This window comes from Anser anser (genome assembly GCF_964211835.1).
Source record: "Anser anser genome assembly, chromosome: 3".
In the NCBI taxonomy this organism is placed as follows: domain Eukaryota; kingdom Metazoa; phylum Chordata; class Aves; order Anseriformes; family Anatidae; genus Anser; species Anser anser.
In genome coordinates, this window is record NC_139722.1 from 104,172,039 (window position 1) to 104,193,106 (window position 21,068).

At 38.3% G+C, this 21,068-nt stretch overlaps 1 protein-coding gene across 5 annotated transcripts in view; it reads right to left on the reverse strand.

Moving 5' to 3' along the window:
- The window catches only part of CDC42BPA (CDC42 binding protein kinase alpha), a 162,086-nt gene that overhangs the window by 102,403 nt on the left and 38,615 nt on the right, over nucleotides 1–21,068 (reverse strand). For all 5 annotated transcript variants that reach the window (XM_083831229.1, XM_083831227.1, XM_083831230.1 and 2 more), the window contains exons 3-6: nucleotides 14,734–14,825; nucleotides 8,838–8,921; nucleotides 4,282–4,377; nucleotides 1,295–1,443 (exon numbers count right to left, since the gene is read on the reverse strand). In XM_083831229.1, coding sequence (XP_083687355.1) covers nucleotides 1,295–1,443; nucleotides 4,282–4,377; nucleotides 8,838–8,921; nucleotides 14,734–14,825 — 421 coding nt within the window. The remainder of the gene's footprint in view (nucleotides 1–1,294; nucleotides 1,444–4,281; nucleotides 4,378–8,837; nucleotides 8,922–14,733; nucleotides 14,826–21,068) is intronic.

The following is a 21,068-nucleotide window of genomic DNA, read 5'->3' on the forward strand; positions in this document are numbered from 1 at the left end:
AAAATAAAACTGAATACAAAAGCCTTTCACGTTAGGTCCTAAATGAACAAACAGTTTCTCAGAAATATACATTTGAAATGTTCAAGATTCAAGAAAACCACAAGGGAAAATATTCTGCTTAGGCTTTTCCACAAGGCATTATCACAAAGAACTCTTTATCAGGTCAACAGTTCTTCAACAAAACTAGCAGACTTCAAAATATTCCAGCAGAGCAATTTGCAGTTTAGCACCATCCCATACGAAAGCATTCTAATTATAGCTCTTTCATGAAAAGCCACAATCTCAAAGGAAAGAAAACACAACTCGGTAACAAACCAAAGCCAATTGCAATACATCTTTTGGACAAAAACAAACAAACAAAACACACACACACCAAAAAAAAACTTCTAACACCAATCAGACAAATAAGAACAGGAAAAGAAGGAATGGCCAGTACAGACTCTGATTAAGGAGAATGAATGGACATATCAAAAGAGTTCATTCTGCCAGGTTAATAAACCAGCTTAAATAATTGTGAGTTATTCTACTGGTTTCTGCCAGAACAAAATAAATTTATTCAGAGTATATTTAAAATTTCAGCCTCTTATAAGGTAATCTTTGCTCTGCACACAAGAACTACCACGGAATTCTGCAGAGATGACACTCTAAAGAAAAGATGATGCTAGCTTTATGGAAAAAGCAATTATGGCCTCCAAATATGTTGGACACAAATGACATAACATTTCCCTTTTAACAATATACATTATGTTCTTACATACCAATGTAAATATAAAGTACCACAATTTAAGTACCTATTTAGAAAAATGTTATCGCTTTGTTTTAAAGATAATTTGATCAAGTCCAAAAGAAAATGGGGGGGGGGAGAGGAGGGGTGGGGAATTCACAGCAGAACACACAATGGTGTGTTTTCAACTTTTTTATAGATTGAACCAATTTAACTAAGAAACAGAACCTGACCCTTAAATAAACCTGTTCAAAGATGGTCATGTTTCAGGAAGAGGTTTCTAGTTTTGCTGTTATAAATGATGGATCATTTACTCTAACACGTGCCAATGCATAAGATTCAGCAAACACATTTGGATATTCATAAACGTCCTCATCCATGTCTTTGATCCCATGGTACAAGGTTATCAACAATTCTCAACAGCCACAAGATGAAGGCAGGTATGTTCTACTATGCTTATTATCATGGCAAATACTTGTTAACTTTGTTAGCTTTAACTTTTTAATGGGAATTATCATTCCAAGTAACTCTCCCTAATTCCAACAGGAATCTGGAGCTCAAATTGCTTACCTGTGGACATAATGCAGCTGATGAACAGAATCAATAGCTATCACCATTTCAGCCAAATAGAAACGAGCCATATCTTCAGGTAGTCTGTCCTCAAACTTGCTGAGCAATGTAAGCAGGTCTCCTCCAACATAGTAATCCATAACCAGGTACTACGGAGTGGGAACGATGAGAAAACAAATGGGAAGAAAAACATACTGCGTGAATTTAAGACTTAAAAACTAATTGAAACATAAAAAATAATTTATTGCAAAAATTATCATGGGCAGTACAAATGCTGAGATGCTCAGATGTTCCGAAAAGAGTAGCTGTTTTAACCTCATTTAAATATTTAACCTACTTGAGTATTTTTCTTATTTATATATATCCAAACATAGTCAGCCTCATGACAAAACATTATCAGCTTCATCCACTGTCCCATCATCAAACACAGTTATATCTAGATACTCAAAATGCCCTTTTAAAAACAGTATCCTTCAACTAAATGCAAAAGGCATACAGGATTAAAGCACAGAACTATCATAATCTGTGTTAATTAAGGATCTCATTTAGGAAATATAATATTCCAGGCTTCCCCTTCCCTTTTACTTACCATCTTCTTTTCCTATTATATAAATGATTTTGGAAAGTAAAATTTTTTAGACTACTCATAGATTAAAGCAAAAAGTGAGAGAATTCCAGCGGCTTATAGCATAATTCCAGATACTGATGACACTGCACACAATACAGGATCTGCCAATATATGATGGAAGACGTCACCTTCTCTAACTGTTATCATGGAAGAAAACACTTTGATTTCTGCTTTATTAATGAAGCATATAATGAAGCATGTCTGCCATTGGATCAGATGCAAAGACTTAAAAGAGCTCACAATCTTTCTTTGCTTCACTGTATTATGACAGAATGAACCCCCACTTCCTTTACAGCATGGTCAAAATGACTGGAAAGGAACATAGGAACTCACAATGAGGGTTTTTTTTTTCATTTTAATTGTGGAACAGCAGCTGGAAAAGTAAATGAGAAAAGAAAAATATAACAAACTAAAGTAAGATCATTCTCTCAAGAGGGCCTGGTGAGAGTTGAGTGGAGTGAGTTGACTGCATGGCCAGTTCAAAATGGCAGCCAGCCACAGGAAGCCATCACTAGTAACCGCGTGATGGCAGCAGGAGCAGCAGTCACCTCCCTGGCTGAGAAGAGCATGAGGCTTGCGAGGTCCCAGGGAGCATCTGAGGGGGTTTCTGATTCCCAACACTCTCAGGCCGTGCATCACGTGTTGTATTTGTGTAGGTGCGGGCCAGCAGGCAAACAGTCTCACAAGAGGGCCCAATGGCAGTCGGGCAAAGACAACTGATGGTGCTGACAGTTCAAAATGGCAGGAAGCTGCATATAACCCATCCCTGGGGAATGCCAGTGACCAGGGCCACAAATACAGTTAGGGTAGCTTGCGCAGCTTTTCATGCAAGGAGAGTGCACTCTGTCACTGAGCAGCCTGCTCTGCTCACCAGCAGGCATGGGCCGCAGCCCTGATGGCCTCCCCAGCCAACGGCAATGCATTAAACAGCATTTTGTCAGGTGTGTGGCAGTGAGGAGGCACAGACATGGTTGACCACCTGGCAGAAAGCTATGCCTTCCGCTTCTGTTCCTCCGGCACCTGGTAGGACGTGTTTTTTTTTTTAATTTTCTTTTAACAAAAAGCATATTGAGAAATAGTAATAACACTTGCACTAAGATGATGAAAAACAACGTTACTGAGATTTTCTCCAAAAAGCTGCAAGGCTATCTCCTATTAGCAGACAGAAGATTCATTAGGAGATAAAGAACAGAAGCCGCTCGGTGCTTAGTAAAAATCGGAAAACCTGCAAGACTACAACACATTCTAGCAGGCTGCTGCTGAATATATAATATTTTCTTTGTAATACTGTTGATAGTAAAATCAAAATTACATAAAACATGATATCTTATTTACTGTCCAAATTAATGAAGAATGAAACAGGTTGGGAGGATTTGAGGACAACAGTTAGGCTCATAAATGCAGAGCCCTGTTTCTATATAAACTCCATCAAAATCCATGGATCTCCAAAAGCATGTGAACTGACAGAACATAAAGGAATATAGTGGCCAAAAAAATTTACAATTCGCCAATGATTCTGTGCATAGCACTTCTTTTATTGTAATAAATAAAAAAATTATGACTGCATGTTAGATTTTCAAGAAAACATTAGAACTTACTAACGATACAGATTCAAAAGCACAAAGCAATAAAAACCAAATAAACAAAATCTATCGATGTACAGTTGTTTACCTTTAGGGCATAAGTATTACCAGAACTTCAATAACACAATGAAAACATATTTTCAGTGAGAAAGATTTCACAGAAAATCAACATGTTTTTTCATATTACCTTTTTTTTTGCAAGTCTGTCAAAATACTTGAAAAATAAGTAACATTGACTATTAAAGAGATACTTTCATCTACAGCTTCCAAATCTTACTTATTAAGACTTAGTGGCATTCTTCCGTGTTGGAAGAACATTTGCTCTATTACATCTTAGTGGTTTTAAATCTTCAAAAAAGCAAAGACCAATCAAAATGAATTGTTATTTCAAAAATTGGACAATTCCATATTTTATCTGTAAAGCTCCAATCAGTAATGTTAATCACATAAATAGAAAGCTTATGTCAGTAAACACACTTTTATTAATCCAATTAAACTAGAGGGGCAAATTATAAAAGAAGGTGCAGATAGATCCAGGTTCATCAATAAATGCAGAAACTTATCAATAAATGCAAAACAGTTTAGAAAACAAAATTACATTCCTGAGATAGCAACAGCAAAAGTTGTCTGACCACCCTCCATCCTTCATTATCTTATGCACAAACTTGTAGGTGCTCAAAAGGTTCAGAATACACAATTAATGAACTATGCTTGTCTCTCATACCACAACTAAGAATCTGAATTTCTATTCATATATACGTAAGTGCAACACTCACTAAATAGTTTTCATCCTGGAATGCATAATGTAACGTTGTGATCCACTGGTTATCTCCATTCACTAATACATCTCTCTCTTCTCGAAAACATGCTGTCTGAAGGGGAGAAAAATAATTATTATAGGCTTTAAATAAAATAAACAAAAGCAAACACATTTTGCAGCCTGGCTATTTAATTTTTAACATCACATTTGGAAAAGAAACTCTAATCTCTCTCTCAGTTAAAAAGTCATTTACTACAATCTCCAAACATGTCAAAATCTAAGAAAAATTAGGTATCAGAAGAGTCTACTTTCTTCAAATGTAAACAGTTGTACTTTTCTACATTGTTAAGGAAAGTTAACTTACAATTTTGTTCAGAACAGTGTCTAAAAGATAGTGTAAAAGAAAGAATAATAATTGTATGGGCTCTATTTAGACAACTGATAGAGAAAAACAGAGACCATAAACTCTTCCAACACACTCTGCTACCTCACAAGGATGGTTCATCAGTTTGAACCATGCTCAATCTCTCTTACATCCTATGAGACAGCTAAATCTGAAGTAAAATCAAGCCTTTTCACTTTTCCAATTTCACTTCCAAAAACAATAGCCATATACCAGACCCCTGACACATCTATTGGTAGCTGTGAGATTTGGAAAGCGAAGAATGAAGAGTGATATAGCATTTGAGATTGAGCTATGCAGAAGAATACATTCAGTATAAACAAAGCAGAAAATAACTCCCCCTCCTCTAATCAAATAACCTGTAACAGGTCTTATTTTGGTGAATACATCGAACAACCAAGGAAAAGAAATGTGGCATACTTTAATCACAGCATAATGCGTGAAATAAGCAGTGAAATTTGTGTAAATAACAAAAAAAATACTTAAAAACAAATACTGTCAAAGGTTATTAAATGAAAAATAGACTTCGGGGTGGGAGAAGAGAGGAACATCTTCAAAGGGAAAAAAACTGTTTATGCTTCAGCTTGTTTTTTTTCCTTCCTTGTTTGTAAACTCTGCATATTTCAGAAAGAGATATTAAGAACTCTTGCTCTCACAAGGATAAACGAAATGACATGTAGATTCTCTACTTGTTATTACACAATTCAAGTATTAATTACTACACAGTTTATATAATTCCTGTTGTTTTTGCCATGATTTAATGTAAGAACAGGAGGCTGTGCGTTCCTTGAGCACTCTAAACACTCACCTCTGGACAACGTGCCTAGAGCAGACAGCAACAGCTATTACCACAGTAGATCACAGTTGAGACAGTAACAGCCAAGGAGTCTAAGTAAGTGGTATATGGGCTTTTCATTAATTCATGGCCAAAAAAAGATTGTATCAGTGGTTCCTGTAATTGCTATAACATAGTTCAATTACATAAATTCATGTTGTTTTTTTTTGCTGTTATACTGCTGCCAAATAGAAGTAAATTCTAGAATAGATGCAATTGCACTAGTCTAAACATGGCTTACATGTTCATACCAATACAACTGCACTAAGACATAGTGATTTAATGTAACTAATAAATGGACCTATTCTTAAAAGGAAGGTTGCATTTGTGTTCTCCCTTCAGAGCTCTCCTCAGAGCCACATGGCTAAGGACCTCCATCACAACTCCCAGGGCACTGGACAAAGCAGCACCTTCTCACAGAGGAAAGGAAGACAGACATGTAGCAAACTCATTTTATTCTTCTGTGGACTCAGTGTATGTATCTCTGGGGTCTTATTCTTTTGGGAATATAACAAATTTGGCCTGACTGAAACCTTTATAAGTGGGGGGAAGATTGAACCGAAAGCCTTTTGTGCCCAATCCATGATCTCAACATTACACTTCATCTTCGTAAGGCACAGTCTTTCTAAATTGTTGGCAGAGACCTCCAGAGGTCATCTGATCCAACTAAGCCACTATCCATCATATTTGAGAGGTTGTGGTGGTTTTACTTGGGTGGGCGGCTGAGCTCCACAACTGCTCTCTCACTCCCCCTCCTCAAAGAGAAAGGGGGAGAAAAATATGATGCAAAGGGCTAAAGGGTTGAGATAAGGACAGGGAGATCACTCAACAATTATTGTAATGGGCAAAACAGACACAGAGTATGGAGACAGTAAGATTCATTGACTATTACTAACAAGCTAGAGAAGTGAGAAACACAAAGGAAAGAAACCGAAAACGCCTTCCCCCCCATCCGCCCTCTTTTACCTCCTCCCCCCAAGCGGCGCAGGGGAACAAGGGAATGGGGGTTGTGGTCAGCCTATAGCACTTAGTCTCCGCTGCTCCTTCTTGGTCACTCTCGTCCTCTGTGCTGTGGGGTCCCTCCCACGGGATGCAGTCCTTGCTGAACTGATCCTGCGGGGGCTGCCCACAGGCAGCAGCTCTTCAAGAACTGCTCCCACATGGCTCCGTACCACGGGGTCCATCCCCCAGGAGCAAACTGCTCCAGCACGGGTCCCCCATGGGCAGCAGCTCCCCCCAGACCCCCTGCTCCTGCGTGGGCTCCTCTCCACAGGCTGCAGCTCCGGCCCAGGGCCTGCTCCAGCAGGGGTCCTCCACAGGCCGCAGCTTCCGTCGGTGCAGGTCCACCTGCTCCACCGTGGTCTCCTCCATGGGCCACAGCGTGGAACCCTGCTCCACCATGGTACTCCATGGGCTGCAGGGGGACAGCCTGCTTCACCATGGTCCTCACCACAGGCCGCAGGGGACTTCTGCTCCGGTGCCTGGAGCACCTCTCCCCCTTCTTCTTCACTGACCTTGGCACCTGCAAGGCTGTTCCTCACTCCTCTCACTCTCCCAGCTGCTGAGTGTGTGGCAGCATTTTTTTTCCCCTTTCTTAAATATGCTCTCACAGAGGCGCAAAACAACATCGCTTATTGGCTCAGCTCTGGTCAGCAGCAGGGCCCTTGCCTTACATGGGGCAGCTTCTAGATGCTTCTCACAGAAGCCACCCCTATGGCCCCTGCTACCAAAACCTTGCCACATAAAACCACTACAGAAGTCGTGGCAGTCTGCTGAAGTTCCCATGGACTGGAAGAAGGGAAACATAACCACCATTTTAAAAAGGGGGGAAAAGGAAGACCCAGGGAACTACAGGCCAGTCAGTCTCACCTCTGTGCCAAGCAACATCGTGAAGCAGATGCTCCAGGAAACTATGCTAAGGCACACGGGAAATAAGGGAAATATATGTTGACAGCCAATATGTTTTCACTAAGGGCAGATCATGCCTGACAAATCTGGTGGCCTTGTACAATGGGGTTACCGCACTGGTAGATAGGGGAAGGACAACAGACATATCATCTGCCTGGACTTGTGCAAAGCACTTGACACTGACCCACATTATACCCTTTTCTCTAAATTGGAGAGATACGGATTTTACAGATGGACCACTCAGTGGGTAAGGCTAGATGGTTGCTTCCAAGAGTTGTGGGTCAACAGCTCAATGTCCAAGTGGAGCTCCTCAGGAGTTGGTATTGGGACTGGAGCTGTTTACCACCTTTGTTGGTGACATGGGTCAGTGGGATCAAGCGCACCTTCAGCAAGTTTGCTTATAACTCCAAGCCGTGTGGTGCAGTCCACACGCTGGAGGGAAAGGATGGCATCCAGACAGACCTTCACAGGCTTGAGAGGTGGGCCCATGCCAACATTATGAAGTTCAACAAGACCAAGTGCGAGGTCCTGCACCTGGGTCAGAGCAATCCCCAACACAAATACAAGCTGGGCAGAGAACGGATTGAAGGTAGCCCTGAGGCAGCCAAGATATTGCTTGCACCGTCCAAACTGAGGAAGAGACAATAGTCAAACAACTTTGTTGCTTTTAGTGAGTTTTAGTTTTAGGAGTCTACTTCAGACGGTTTGGTTTTTAGTATGCAAAGATTAAGAAGTTCAAATAAATTAGATACACGTTCAATTTAAAACAAATATACCAATTTTAATGTGCAGTGTTTTTTTTTATGTTTCTTTCCACAGGAATCCATGGAAAGGTACTGTGGATTCTATGAAAGGTGAAATCATATAATACAAGTAGGAACCCAAAGCAAAGCAGCACCAGCGAAAGAGTTTTTTCAGAACACAGAATGGACTTATGCTTTAGCAATGAACTTTCTGTCACAGATTTTTGCAAATGGGACATTTTTATGAAACACGCTCTCAAATTTGAAACTTTTATCTAATTTTTCAACCAAAAAATTGGACCTTGACTAAATTCCAAATGCTGACAAACTAATACACATGGTGAGTTAAAGCTTGGTAATTTCCTTATACCACAGAAAATATACTTGCTAAAGACTACTGAAATAAATACACTATAAGGTTGCTTGTATAGTACATAATTCTTGGCCAATTACAGAAACGGTGTACTGTACAAAACATTCAGCCCCACCTAAATCAAGTCACCGTGCCACTTAACCCTTCCCATGAACTGCTTTAAGCTTATTTTGATATTAATCTTCATATTGCCAGTAAGTACTGAAGCACCTCCTCAATTGGAATATACACAGAGTCTTCTCATGGAAAAAGAAGTAACAATTCACTAGAGTAAGAGGGTATGTGATTATAGAAAAAAAATTTATCTTACTTCAGCTCTCTTCAGCATCTCCCACTTATTAAGTATCTTCATGGCAAAAACCTTATCTGCATTTTTCAGTTTTACTACTGCAACCTGGAAAAGATAAACAAAAGATAAGCCTAAACATTAAAAGACATTATGTTTTCTTTTATGAAGCCTTGCAATTTTTTTTCTTCAGTGTTTTGGAAACAACTTTACTATCCATGCATGATACCATAGCATCACTATCCAGAAAGAGTATCATCACAGCAGTATGGGCTATTTATTCTGCAAAAGCTCCAAGTCTACTTTAAGCTTTCATTATGTATCACACTTTCACTATGCATCATTTTTCTAGGTGACTAGATGAACAATGGTATTTTCACACTACCACATTTCTTGCTCTATCATCTGCACGAAGCTATCACTGGCTGTATACTTGATATTCTTGGACTCATCCTTCCAGTATTACACAGTAATTTAAGTTATAGACCCACCAAGAAAAGACAACAACTTACTAGTCAGTTTCTAAAACCAAGAAACAACTCATTCTAGGTTCTAGACACAAATTATTACTGTAGATTTGCTGTGGGGTAATTTCTACTCTTTCAAAAAAATGCACTAAAATATATGGTAAAGTATTACTTCATATTTTTCCACTTGAAGTTCAATGAACCCTTTTATCATGCCTCTTGTCAGCGGCAGGGAAATGCTGAAACTCACATTTTCTAGAAAAGTAAACGTAAGGAAACACAAGCTCTACTCCCCTTCATTGTTTGTTAAACATGAGATACCGTAGGCCCATCTAATATTGCATTAGCAAAGCGTACTGATATAGTCTTTTTCTGAGAATATTATAGTTTTGCTGATTTATATGAAAAGCTAAGATGGAATATTTTTATGAAAGAGGAAGGGAAGAATTTTACATAAATATGTTTTCACAGTTCAGGATTCCCTGGGTACAGAAAGCTAAGTGTCTTAATCAAAGTGGCCATCAATAATCTGACACACACTCAGAGTTGCTGATCAAAATGAGACCGGACCACTGTATTACCATACCAGTTATGGAGAAGTTCAACTATCAATACAATACATTTTAATAACCATTCACCAACTAACCCATTCTGCCTCCTCCCTTTCAAATAATCTCTAAGGCTTACGGAGATGCATTTATTTCTGTGTGCACTCGGTTACAAACCAGCATGCTGTCACCCAGATTATCACCATCCTCATCCTGCAGGCCAGTGACAAAAAAAAATACTAAGGTTGATTCCTACATTCCTTCTGCCTCGTTCATAATCAGTAAACTAGCCATGTGTGAAGACAAAGATAACAGAAAATACAAGATCAGACAGTTTGAAGAACGCGTAATGCAAACATCTTTCAGCCATCTTCAAATGTGTCATCAGCTGCAGCAGCTTCATACATATGGCAAAAGTACACGTTGAAGGATTGCAATACTCAGATGTCTAAACTTAAGCATATCTAAAAGTGTACCTCTTACTTAGCTATAGATTCCCAGACAAAGCAGCTGTCGCTTCCCATTTGTGCAGCAATACATTACCAGCCCTGCTGTTGATACTGCTGCCTTTGGGGTGAGGGGGAAGAATAAAAAAAGGAGAGAAGACAGAAAGGTAGTAGATATATGTGTTTAACCCCGTTTATGAACCCAAATTTTTAGAGGTTGATTCATGCACAAAAACTGAGGCTAAAGTCCAGACCTTGGATCCCTCAAGGTACTTTAAAATTTGAAACACAAAAATATATTGTTTAGACTGTAATTTTCTTTCATAAATAACATCCACTATTCTATGCGTGGTATCCCAAGACCGAGCAACACAATTTTCCATAGAAGGAAATCCTCTGGGGTAATACATAACCCACAACGCAGATTTGAAACTTGAGTTTCCTTTTATTCTTCTAGTTAAATCTCTAACAAGCTGTATCTGTATTGGGGTTTTTAAATGAGAAACGGTGGGAGGAGAAAACCTTAACACTGAACCTAGTCAGCATTCAAATTGTGTCATAGCTTGGATGACAGGGACAGCTTCTGCATAATGCAGTCTGGGACATGAAGCTACTGTGTAATTCTGCCTTAAGCACTTTTAAGGATTTTGCCATTGTTGTGGACAAAAATAAAAAAGCTGGCCATAGAGCTGGCTGGATTGCTGTTGTTGAGTGAAGTTTTACCGATCCCACCAGTACCATTGGAGGACAGGCAGCCAGATGTGTGAGCAGAACACGGTATTTCTACTCCAACTTCAGGGCTTCATTTGTTGCCCTTAGCATGCTCAGTAAAAGGCCATTTTTTTTGTTTGGTCTTGTTTTCTTTGGTTGTTGTTGGGGTGTGTTTTTATTTGCCCCCCCCTTGATTTCTTATGACATGCGCTAATTGCACAGCTGCCTAATTTTCCAGTCTCTTATACAGCATTTACTTGGACACAGCTGAAAGAGATACAGCACTGCCTTTGGTTAACAGCTGGAGAGTAGGCTTTGTAATAATTGAGGGCTTGGTGCTTTCTGTGAATGTCTACCAGAACTGAAGAGTGACTAAAGAACAAAAATAGACTCGTGTTTACCAGCTGCATTTACAATCAGGAGCAGCCGTTTAGTCTGTCAAAGGCATTCATGTTATTCCATATCCATCCATATTCCACACCACCCCCACCCACCCAACACACACAAGACCACAATGAAAACAGCATCATTTTCCTGCAATCACAGCATCTTTCTGTGTGTCTCAGGGCTTCGTGGAAGTAAATTCTACAATGCTTATTTCAGGATTTGACTGTGAAACAAAGACCAGACACTTCAGCAATGAACAATCTGAGGTGGTTTCTAATTGTAACAAAAAATTCTCAAACGTGATTACAGAGCCAGGCAGTGTTTACATAAACATACACACACATCTGCATGCTATGTGTACGAATGCTCAAGTACACTGAGTGCTGTTTTTATGTTCTCCCTTCCCCAGTGAAATTGTCAAGACAGAAGAAGGGATGATCATTCCTAAGTAGTTATCCTGAAGTGCCTTGCTACTGGAATTTATTAAGATTGGACACAAATTTTTCTTTGTTGTGGTGTTTTTGTTTGTTGCTTTTTTAAAATTATATTTTCCTGTGAGCAGCTCAACAAAAATTACTGGTATGTGTTGATGTAAACATTTTGGTTGAGTCAGATGCTTTTTCCTCATTCTTCCAACAGTTCTCTGTATTTCTCACAGGGGGAAAGATGAAAAAGATGGGAAAGACAGGGAAGAAAAGGGGGGAAAAAAGGCCAATATTGCTTTTTCAAAAGTAGCCAGCCCAACAGAAACAAGCACCGAGTTTCAAAGTAACATACAGTGAACTAACAGCCTCTTATCTGTCAAATAATTAACGCAATCTGAGCACAACACTCCTTTGGCTTTTCTTATAAAGTCTTAGCTCTTATGACCAACCTCTGGATTGAAGGGGGTGGGGGGGGGGTGTTACTGTTCATACCTAGATGCCAAAATTTAGGAATGACTAGTTCTCAAAGCTAGGATAATCCTCCTCCCAAGGAAAACATTTGTGTTTTCTAAAGGCAGCACTCTTTAAATTTTAAATAAGTACGTGTATGCGTGGAGAGGGAAGGGAAAAGGAAGCATTCTCAGAGTGACAGCAAGCAGGGTATGGACTTCAAGGGAAAAGGAAAACCAAGAACCTCTTACAGTTATAAGCAATACTTGAACTATTTTTTGCCTACATCAAACTTACATAAACAAAAAGGGAAATATTTATTAACTATGCAAATTAAAAAAAAAAAACGAGGAGTGTAAAATCAAAATCAAAACAAGTCTGAGACTATGCCAATGAAAACTTGCACTAAAACTTCGTAGTCTATGGAATTTCAGAATTATGCTGCTTCAGGAGATGAGAATTAATCTTCCCAGAAACCTAGAGAAGCTTTGGTCTCGTTTACAGTTTCCTGGAAAGAAACCATCTTCTGCTTAATCTGTCTCAGCAAACTACTATCACCTACTGAATAATAACAAGTATTTTGCAGCTTAATATCATTATGGTGCTTGGTGGCTAAAGTAGCAGCAAAATTTGGAAGTCCTTTTAAAAATCTTGTTTATATGCTTACTAGTTATTTGGAAAGAAAACTAGTAGTTTCATACATAATTTGTTTTCCTAGACAAATATTTAAGTAGGACTTTAAACCTGTATTTAAACTAGTCAGTAGATTTAATATATATGCTTGCAAATATTTTAAAAGTCCTACTTTAAGAACGTATAAAGTCAAATATTTTCATTGAAAGAATTTAAGTTTTCCCCTTACTGAAGATTTTGATGATTAAGTGGTCATGCTGTCTTTCTCAGGTAGGGCATTACAAAGAAACATTGTTCCTAAAAGAGAACTACCATGTTGTGTGGACGGTCCCCAGAAGAGGATGGGGAAAGTTATGCTCTCACTATCCATGGTATGATTCATCGCAAAGAAGCCTCCTTAGAAAGCACTACAAGGGTGGGTGGGTGTTGGAATTAGCTGCTGCGGAGTTTGATGCTGATTCAGCAGACTAAAATGACTTCTTTTAAAAAGTGTAATATGAGGCAGGTTTCATGCATGATTCTTCTGACAAGAAAGTACTCACACAGTGATTTTTCTTACATCCTATATGATTTGTGCATGAACTGAGCTGCAGCTACTATGGCAACATTGAGAAAGTCAGTGATTTATGCAGAAACATTTGCATCAAGACGGTGAATGCAGCATTTTCTTTGCGGCAAAGGTTAAGGCTGCAGATCGATTATCCACAAGTGGATACTACATTACAGTAAAAATTCCTGTTCCTTAAGTACTACCTACAGAACTTTGTTCTTCCATAATCAGACTTTATTAGCCTAATTTTTCACATTAAGCAAATACGTAAGCAAACCTGAAAACTCTTCCTCATCTGCCATCAAAGCCCCCAGAGATGCTCTTATATCAATGAAAACATAACAGTCTGAAAAACATTTCCCGTTACAAAAGAAATGAAGACATTGCTCATAATCTTTTCCTTGTACTTTGGATTTCAGCGCTCAGATCTTTTTTTGAGGCAATAAAGAATAACTTCTGCAGAAGCTTTGAATATTATTCCCATTTGTAACACATTTGGCCATTAAAAAATTCTAGGCATCGTTACACATTATGTTGCTCCTTCTGTATAAATAGTGACTTAAGTGAAGAACAAAGCATGTTCTTATTATAACTTAAGAAGTGGGGCAGAAAGCTAGGGTTTATTCATTCGAGTTTCCCCAGCCCAGTATATTCTGAAATCCCTAGTGGCCATAAAACTTCGTGGTGAACAGCCTTGCTTGAAACTTGAAATAAAAGATGGTTTAATCAGAAGTAGCAAAAAAATTTTATAGTTTGACAGTAGTAGGTGACAACTAAAACAGAAACTAACATTTGGTAAAATCCTTGCAAGAAATATAGGGAAAAAAATTCAAATATTAATTTTAGGAAACAAAGCAACAAGAATAGAGATATTTCTCTGTGTTCATAGTATGTCAGTATCAGTATCTGGCAATTTAAGTTATTGAAAACTACTTTCAGACAATTCAGTTATTAGGATGATTGGAAAAGACTACACCATCAGTAACTCAGCGGTCTCTATCTGCTGACTCAAAGAACTATAGTCGAGCAAATGACTTATCAGATGGCTGAAATATGGTCTTTTAGCCCACGTGAACTTGCCTTCTCTCAAAAGTTAAGAGATTAAAAAGAGCTGTAAAGGGCTGCCAGAGAAGATATAAAACAAAATATACTTGCATTAAGTATTAGGTTGGCCTAAAATAGCCCTTCTGCCTGAATAATGTAAAACATACACATTGGTATGTGGCTATTAACTGTCTCTCCTCAGTGAGGCAGATCAGCAAGTATATTCAAATCCTTCCTTTTGCCTTTTTCACACACATACCTCACCAAAGGCTCCTCGACCAATCACCTTCAGGATCTCAAAGTCTTCTTTATGTAGTCGCATCTGTTTCACTTTAGATGTAAACGGTTTTGCTGAAATAAGGAAAATATCAACCATTAAAAAACAAAAAAAAGAAACATAAAATAGGTGTAAACAGAGTCCTGAAAACAACAGACCATTTTGCTTATATGCCTATATTCTCTAATGTAATGTAACAAAGTTTAAAGCTGGAAATAATAGCCAGTAGAACTCTGACGAAACTGCTGTGAGAGAAAACTGGATTTTGCCTTTAAAGGGAAAAAAAAAAAAACAGTCCAATGACAGTCTTTCGAGATCATAGACATCCACTGCATTTGTGTTTTATGTGATCTGTGATCGCAAAAGGAAAGAACAATATAATGAAGAGTTCACTTTGGACCGTTGGACAATACCAATTTCTCTGCCAAACAGCTAAACTCTATTGCATTTGATATAAAATTAAAATGCTGATGAAAGATGACCAGAAGGATAATACTGTCCTCATTTATGCATCATGCAGTATTTTTTATAGACCACTTCTTCAAGAGAGAGGACACTTATGAGTTAATTCTTTGCTACTGGAAGCAAGAACAGTTGTACTCACAGGACATTATTAACACATTCAATGGAAAATACCCTACCTGTATAAAGTGGGTTTACCAAAAGAACCCAAAATAAAAAAGAACCTGTCCTCCCTTCATCCCCTCCCTAAATCCAACACTCCCATCCCCCCAAAAAAGAAGAACAAAACAAAAAAACACAGTGTGAGAGGGGAACAACAACAACTGGACTTTAATTTTTTTATGCTCCATTACAAGAATAGCATAAAAAAATTAAGAAATACAAACCACCGCATTTGAAGTTTGTATTTCCAAGGTTTGAGGGGGGGGAAAGAGAATTAAACACACAACATTCAACTTAATTCTCATGTTAAGAGATGACATAGGAATTATATAACACCAGGTTGGATGTTCTCATCCAAACGGAATGATACATTGTCAAGTCAAAGATTTAATACTTATTATGTTTCAGACAAAAGAAGTTCTTTATAGTTATTGTGCCTATAAACAATAGCATTCTTTTCCCCAACGTTTTGTTTCTCTGAAGCACGAAGGGTTTAGTACTTCTCTCTTACTCTTGCAAACAATTCCACTACAGTAAATACACGACTTTATGAGGTTGACTTACTAAATTTATATTCTTAAACTTAGAGATTTAGACTATTTTAAAATAAAGCAAAGACAGTATATATAAATACGTATATGTGTGTGTGTATATATATATACATATACATACATATATATATATCAATTTAGCACTGTTTGTGTCCATATACAAGTTTAAAACAGAATTTAACTCAAAAAACTCATTACCTTGCCAGAGTCCATGAACTGAAAGATCAAGTACCCAGTTCGTCATGGTAGGTTTGAAATGACTTGACAAGGAAAAAATTGTAGGCTGAACTATTTACAAATAAACCCTCTCCATAGTCAGCTAATGAATTTGGAAATAAGGTTTTTTTTTTGATTATCATACAATTTGACTGTACAAGCCATTGATAACAACAATTGATATTTTTGCCCTGAAAAGTAACAAATTTTTTTTGAGTTTTCATCAGACTTAACTTGTTCAATTTTTCTAAGATTCTTCAGATGCGAGGAATCTACCATGAGTTACATTTGTTATAACTCTAAGAACATCACCTTTTGCCTAAATAAATAAACAGACGTAGGTTTTAGGTCCAAATAGTAATGACGTAGCCACAAGACACTGAGATTTGCACTTATTTTAGTAATATTTTTACCTTTAATTTATACTCGTTTTATTCAAAATATTTAATTGTACAATTAAAGTGCAGGTTATTCTTTTAAAATGTAATTCAACTGAAGTATTTTTCTCAAGCTGAGATCCCAAACTTTCAACCAACCTTTTAAAACTTAAAAAAAAAAAAACCTTTTTTTTTAAAAAAAGTAAAAAAAAAGTCTTGCAATAAGCAAAATAAGTGACAGCAAAATGTACTGCCTTACTGGGACAGCAAAAGCTGTGCTGTTCCAAGTGATTCAATACAAATATTAACACTACCGATGTATATAACTGAACAAATTAGAACATTCTATTCAAGTCTTTTAACTTGAAAAACAACTGATTGAAAACAAACATGTAGTTCTTGACTTCAACTTTTTTTTTTGACCATTACAGGCCTGGATAGCATACAAGACAAAATATCTTGTTAACAAGCAACAGCATAGCTATGTAAACCACAAAACTCTTCCTCACTTTATATTGTAAGGAAAGGCCTGTCATTCTTTAATTATTACATTTTGGATTCTTCCAGGGTTCCCATAGGGACACTGGAAAAATAAACATCATTAAAACTACTTCAGTAAAATACAACAGACAAGAATACATTTGGATACAGTTTAATGATTTGTAGCATCGGTGTTCGTGGAAATGTTAGTAAACCCTAACATACATATATTTTAATCATCTGTAGCAATAGAAATGTCAATGTATAGTCAAGCAGTACTATGATGAAAGATATAGTCCAAGAAAAGCAAAGAAAGAGAAAAAAAGAACTGCTCTCAGAATGTACTCTAAATAGCTCGTTCCAAAACAAAAAAGAAAGGTCAATTTGCTTTTATCATCTATGTTGTTTGTCTGCTGTACAAACATCTGCTGTTCTTGTGGCAACAGCCATCTCTTGTACGGAAAGTTTGGCCTAGGCAAGGGTCTTGGAAGGCAGATCTTCAGACAGCAATTTCATACTTCAGGCTTTCCAGACTATGAGGTTCACAGGCAACTGATTTGGCAACACCACATGAAGACAGCAAACCTCCAGGCCAGAGAACGGTTTTCAAAATGCAATATGCTCAAAGGGGCCCCTGCAACGCCGTTCTATTAAATTATACAGGTACACAACACCCCAACCCCGATTAACTTCCCCTTTCCGTTAACAGATTCATAATGAAGGTAACAGTTAGAAAATAATGCTCTTTTTCAGAAAGAGCTGCAGTTTCCTTGACTGGTGATAGCGCCTGTCTGCAGCATTTTGAGGGCACTTATTATTAGCCTTACTTACAGTATATTTAATACCAAGGGATTTAATTTTTAAACTCCTGGAGATAACAGTCCATCTCTCCTGAAGAGGTGACAGGGAGGACAGTGACACAGCTGACAACCCAATACAGTTTAGTATTCTGATTATAAATATGAATGATATCAAACATGGAAAAAAAAAAAAAGAGCAGTATTGGTGCCTCACATGAAATTCTGGTCTTATGCTCCTGGCTTGCTCTCTTTCTCTCTCTTACCCTCCAGTTCTCTGTTTTGCCTGCAGAGCTGGCCCTGAAATTCAGATTCGTCAGGGCTAACCTGCTGGCTAGGCGGAAGAAACTAGAGGCTGAGCTCCTTCTCCCCCCCTCACTACAGGGAACTGCAGAGAACCAGAGCTGCTGTATGCACAGGGTTAAATTCAATCAAAGTGAGATGAGGATCAAAAACTGCTTAAAGAAAGCATCTGCAGGCTTAGAGCAGCAATTTAAAATGCACGCCCACAATTGATTTAAAAATAAAACAGAACAGGAAAATATTAAGGAATTCGAAAATCTTTTCGGTGTCTCACTGTTGCCATTAGCTGCTTTATGGGTGGCTCTATCTTCTCACGGCAGATCTCAGTAAAGTATCCATGTCTTACTTCCCAAAGGAATTATAAAACATGCTTCCTTGGTGAGCACACAGCAAAACCAGGTTTCTACCCACTGCTCCGTTCAACACAGAATACTGCATCAGTCCAAAGATTCAGAAACTAAAAGCTGTATCCACCACAACTGTTAAAACCAATGGTGAAAGTTCATTGCAAAAGAAACAGGGAATTGAAAAGGAAAACAGCGTACGTCCATCAGCTAGTTTTCCATCTCAAGAGAAAAACCTTTTCCTTCATCAGTTAAAAATAATTATAAATCATATGAAAGATTCACAGAATGGCTTGGGTTGGAAGGGACTTTAAAGATCACCTAGTTCCAACATCTCTGACACCTCCCACCAGATCAGGTTGCCCAAGGCCCCATCCAGCCTGGCCTTGAACACATCCAGGGATGGGGCATCCACAGCTTCTCTGGGCAACCTGTGCCAGTGCCTCACCACCCTCTGAGTGAAGAATTTCCTCCTAACATCTAATCTAATTCTCCCCTCTTTTAGTTTAAAACCATTCCCCTTGTCCTGTCATTATCTGCCTGAAAAATGCCGCTCTCTATCTTTTTTATAAGCCCCCTCTTAAGTATTGAAAGGCTGCGATGGGGTCTCACCAGAGCCTTCTCTTCTCCAGGCTGAACGCCCCCAGCTCTCTCAGCCTTCTTCATAGGAGAGGTGCTCCAGCCCTCTGATCATCTTAGCAGACCATCTGTGGACCTGCTCCAACAGCCCCACGTCCTTCTTGTGCTGGGGGCCCCTGACCTGGACACAGAGCTCCAGGTGCAAGCCCCACAAGGGCAGAGCAGTGGGGGACAATCCCCTCCCTTCCCTGCTGGTCACACCTCTGTTGATGCAGCCCAGGATGCAGTTGGCTTCCTGGGCTGCGAGTACACACTGCTGGCTCATGTCAAGCTTTTTGTCCATCAGACCAGAACCCCCAAGTCCTTCTCTGCAGGGCTGCTCTCAACGAGTTCTTCTCCCAGTCTATACTCATGTCTGGGATTGCCCTGACCCATATGTCCATCACCTTGCACTTGGCTTTGTAGAACCTCATTAGGTTCACGTGGGTCCACTTGAAAAAAATAATATAAGAATACACACAGAGCTTTCCCTTGCAAAGGAGAAAAAACACTTGACCTAAGAAGCTGTCACTCATACTACCAAAAGTTTCTGCAATTCCTACTAACACCGTCCTCGCAAACACAAACAAAACAAACAAGAAGAAAGCAAAATACAATACACTGATGGACATGTTTTTAAAGGCATTCTGCAGTTTTGAAATTTCTGCTAAATTCATGAAAGTAACTTAACAAGTGTTTTTATTTTACAGGTTCAGTCCAAATCCAAATCCAAACTATTTTCAACTGGCTTTTATCCACTGTGATTATGAAATGTGTACATAGCATTTCTGAGTTAAGACAGACCACAAGTAGATGTTTCAAAAATCTCCAGAAAAGAGGTGTGAGAGAATGTTCCTCCCAAAATAAACATTACTACTGAAAAAAAAGTAGAAATAATTGGCAGTCATCAAGACAAAGGTGTTTAAAGACTAACTTAGTGGAAAAGAGACAAAAGTCTCCTTTTATCTCTACCCACCTAAGATTGGCAAAACAGCACAAGAAAGCTTTCTTGCAGTTTCTTGTCTATTTGGAGGAAACCAGGGACAAAACACGGTAGTCAACAGCGGTAACAGCTGAACATTATTTAAGGCAAAGTAAAAAAATTAAGCCACAAATACCCTTTTCAGTTTCAGCAGTTAAGATTCAGTTTTCATTCAGAACATTTTTAACATGTTTTCCTGATGAACAATTAATTGCCAACATCTGTCTGTACAGTTTAAGAATCTGTTGTTTTCCAAAAATCAGAAGTACGTCCACAAATTCCTTTACAGTTGTACATGCAGACACAATATTTTGAATCCTATTTATCCTGGGTAAAAATAATAATAATAATAATCTGTTCTCATCTAGGTCAACTGGAGACCATCCAACCATTTTTGGCTACAGCTACGACAAAAGATCCTTCAACGCAAATTGTAAAATCAGAGATGGAAGTAAAATATCTTTCCCAAACATAGAAGATAGTTCTGTTCCACCCCCCAAGACTCAGATGAAAAGTAATACCTGCATTCATTAAACACTCACTGCAGATCTGGGCAACACTTCCACACTACACCAAAATATGGCTATTATTTTTAATGTCACCATTCTTTCTCATCACAAGAGTTTCAGTGAACCACCCTATATTTTAATATTGTTATACTACAGAAAAAATGAAATGTTGAACTTTAATTCATCCTGCTATGTAATTCTGATGCAATTCTTCTAGCACTGTCAGTAAAATCTTTACCATTGGACTCCTGTTTCACCTAGTAAAGTGTGGTGGAAATGCTCTAGGAGGAAAACAAGAGTAGACCAAAAAAATAAATAAATTGCGACATTTAAAAAATCTGAAGGGCTAACAAAAGAGAAAAAAGGTGGTCTTATGCTTAAAAAGCTGAATGCTGCTTAGATTCCATCCTTCATGCTGTCACAGAGCTGGAACCAAGACAACAAAAATCACATTTCTGACAGACAAGATCAAACTTTGCATTCCTTTTTATTTCACATACAACTCAAAATGCCGTT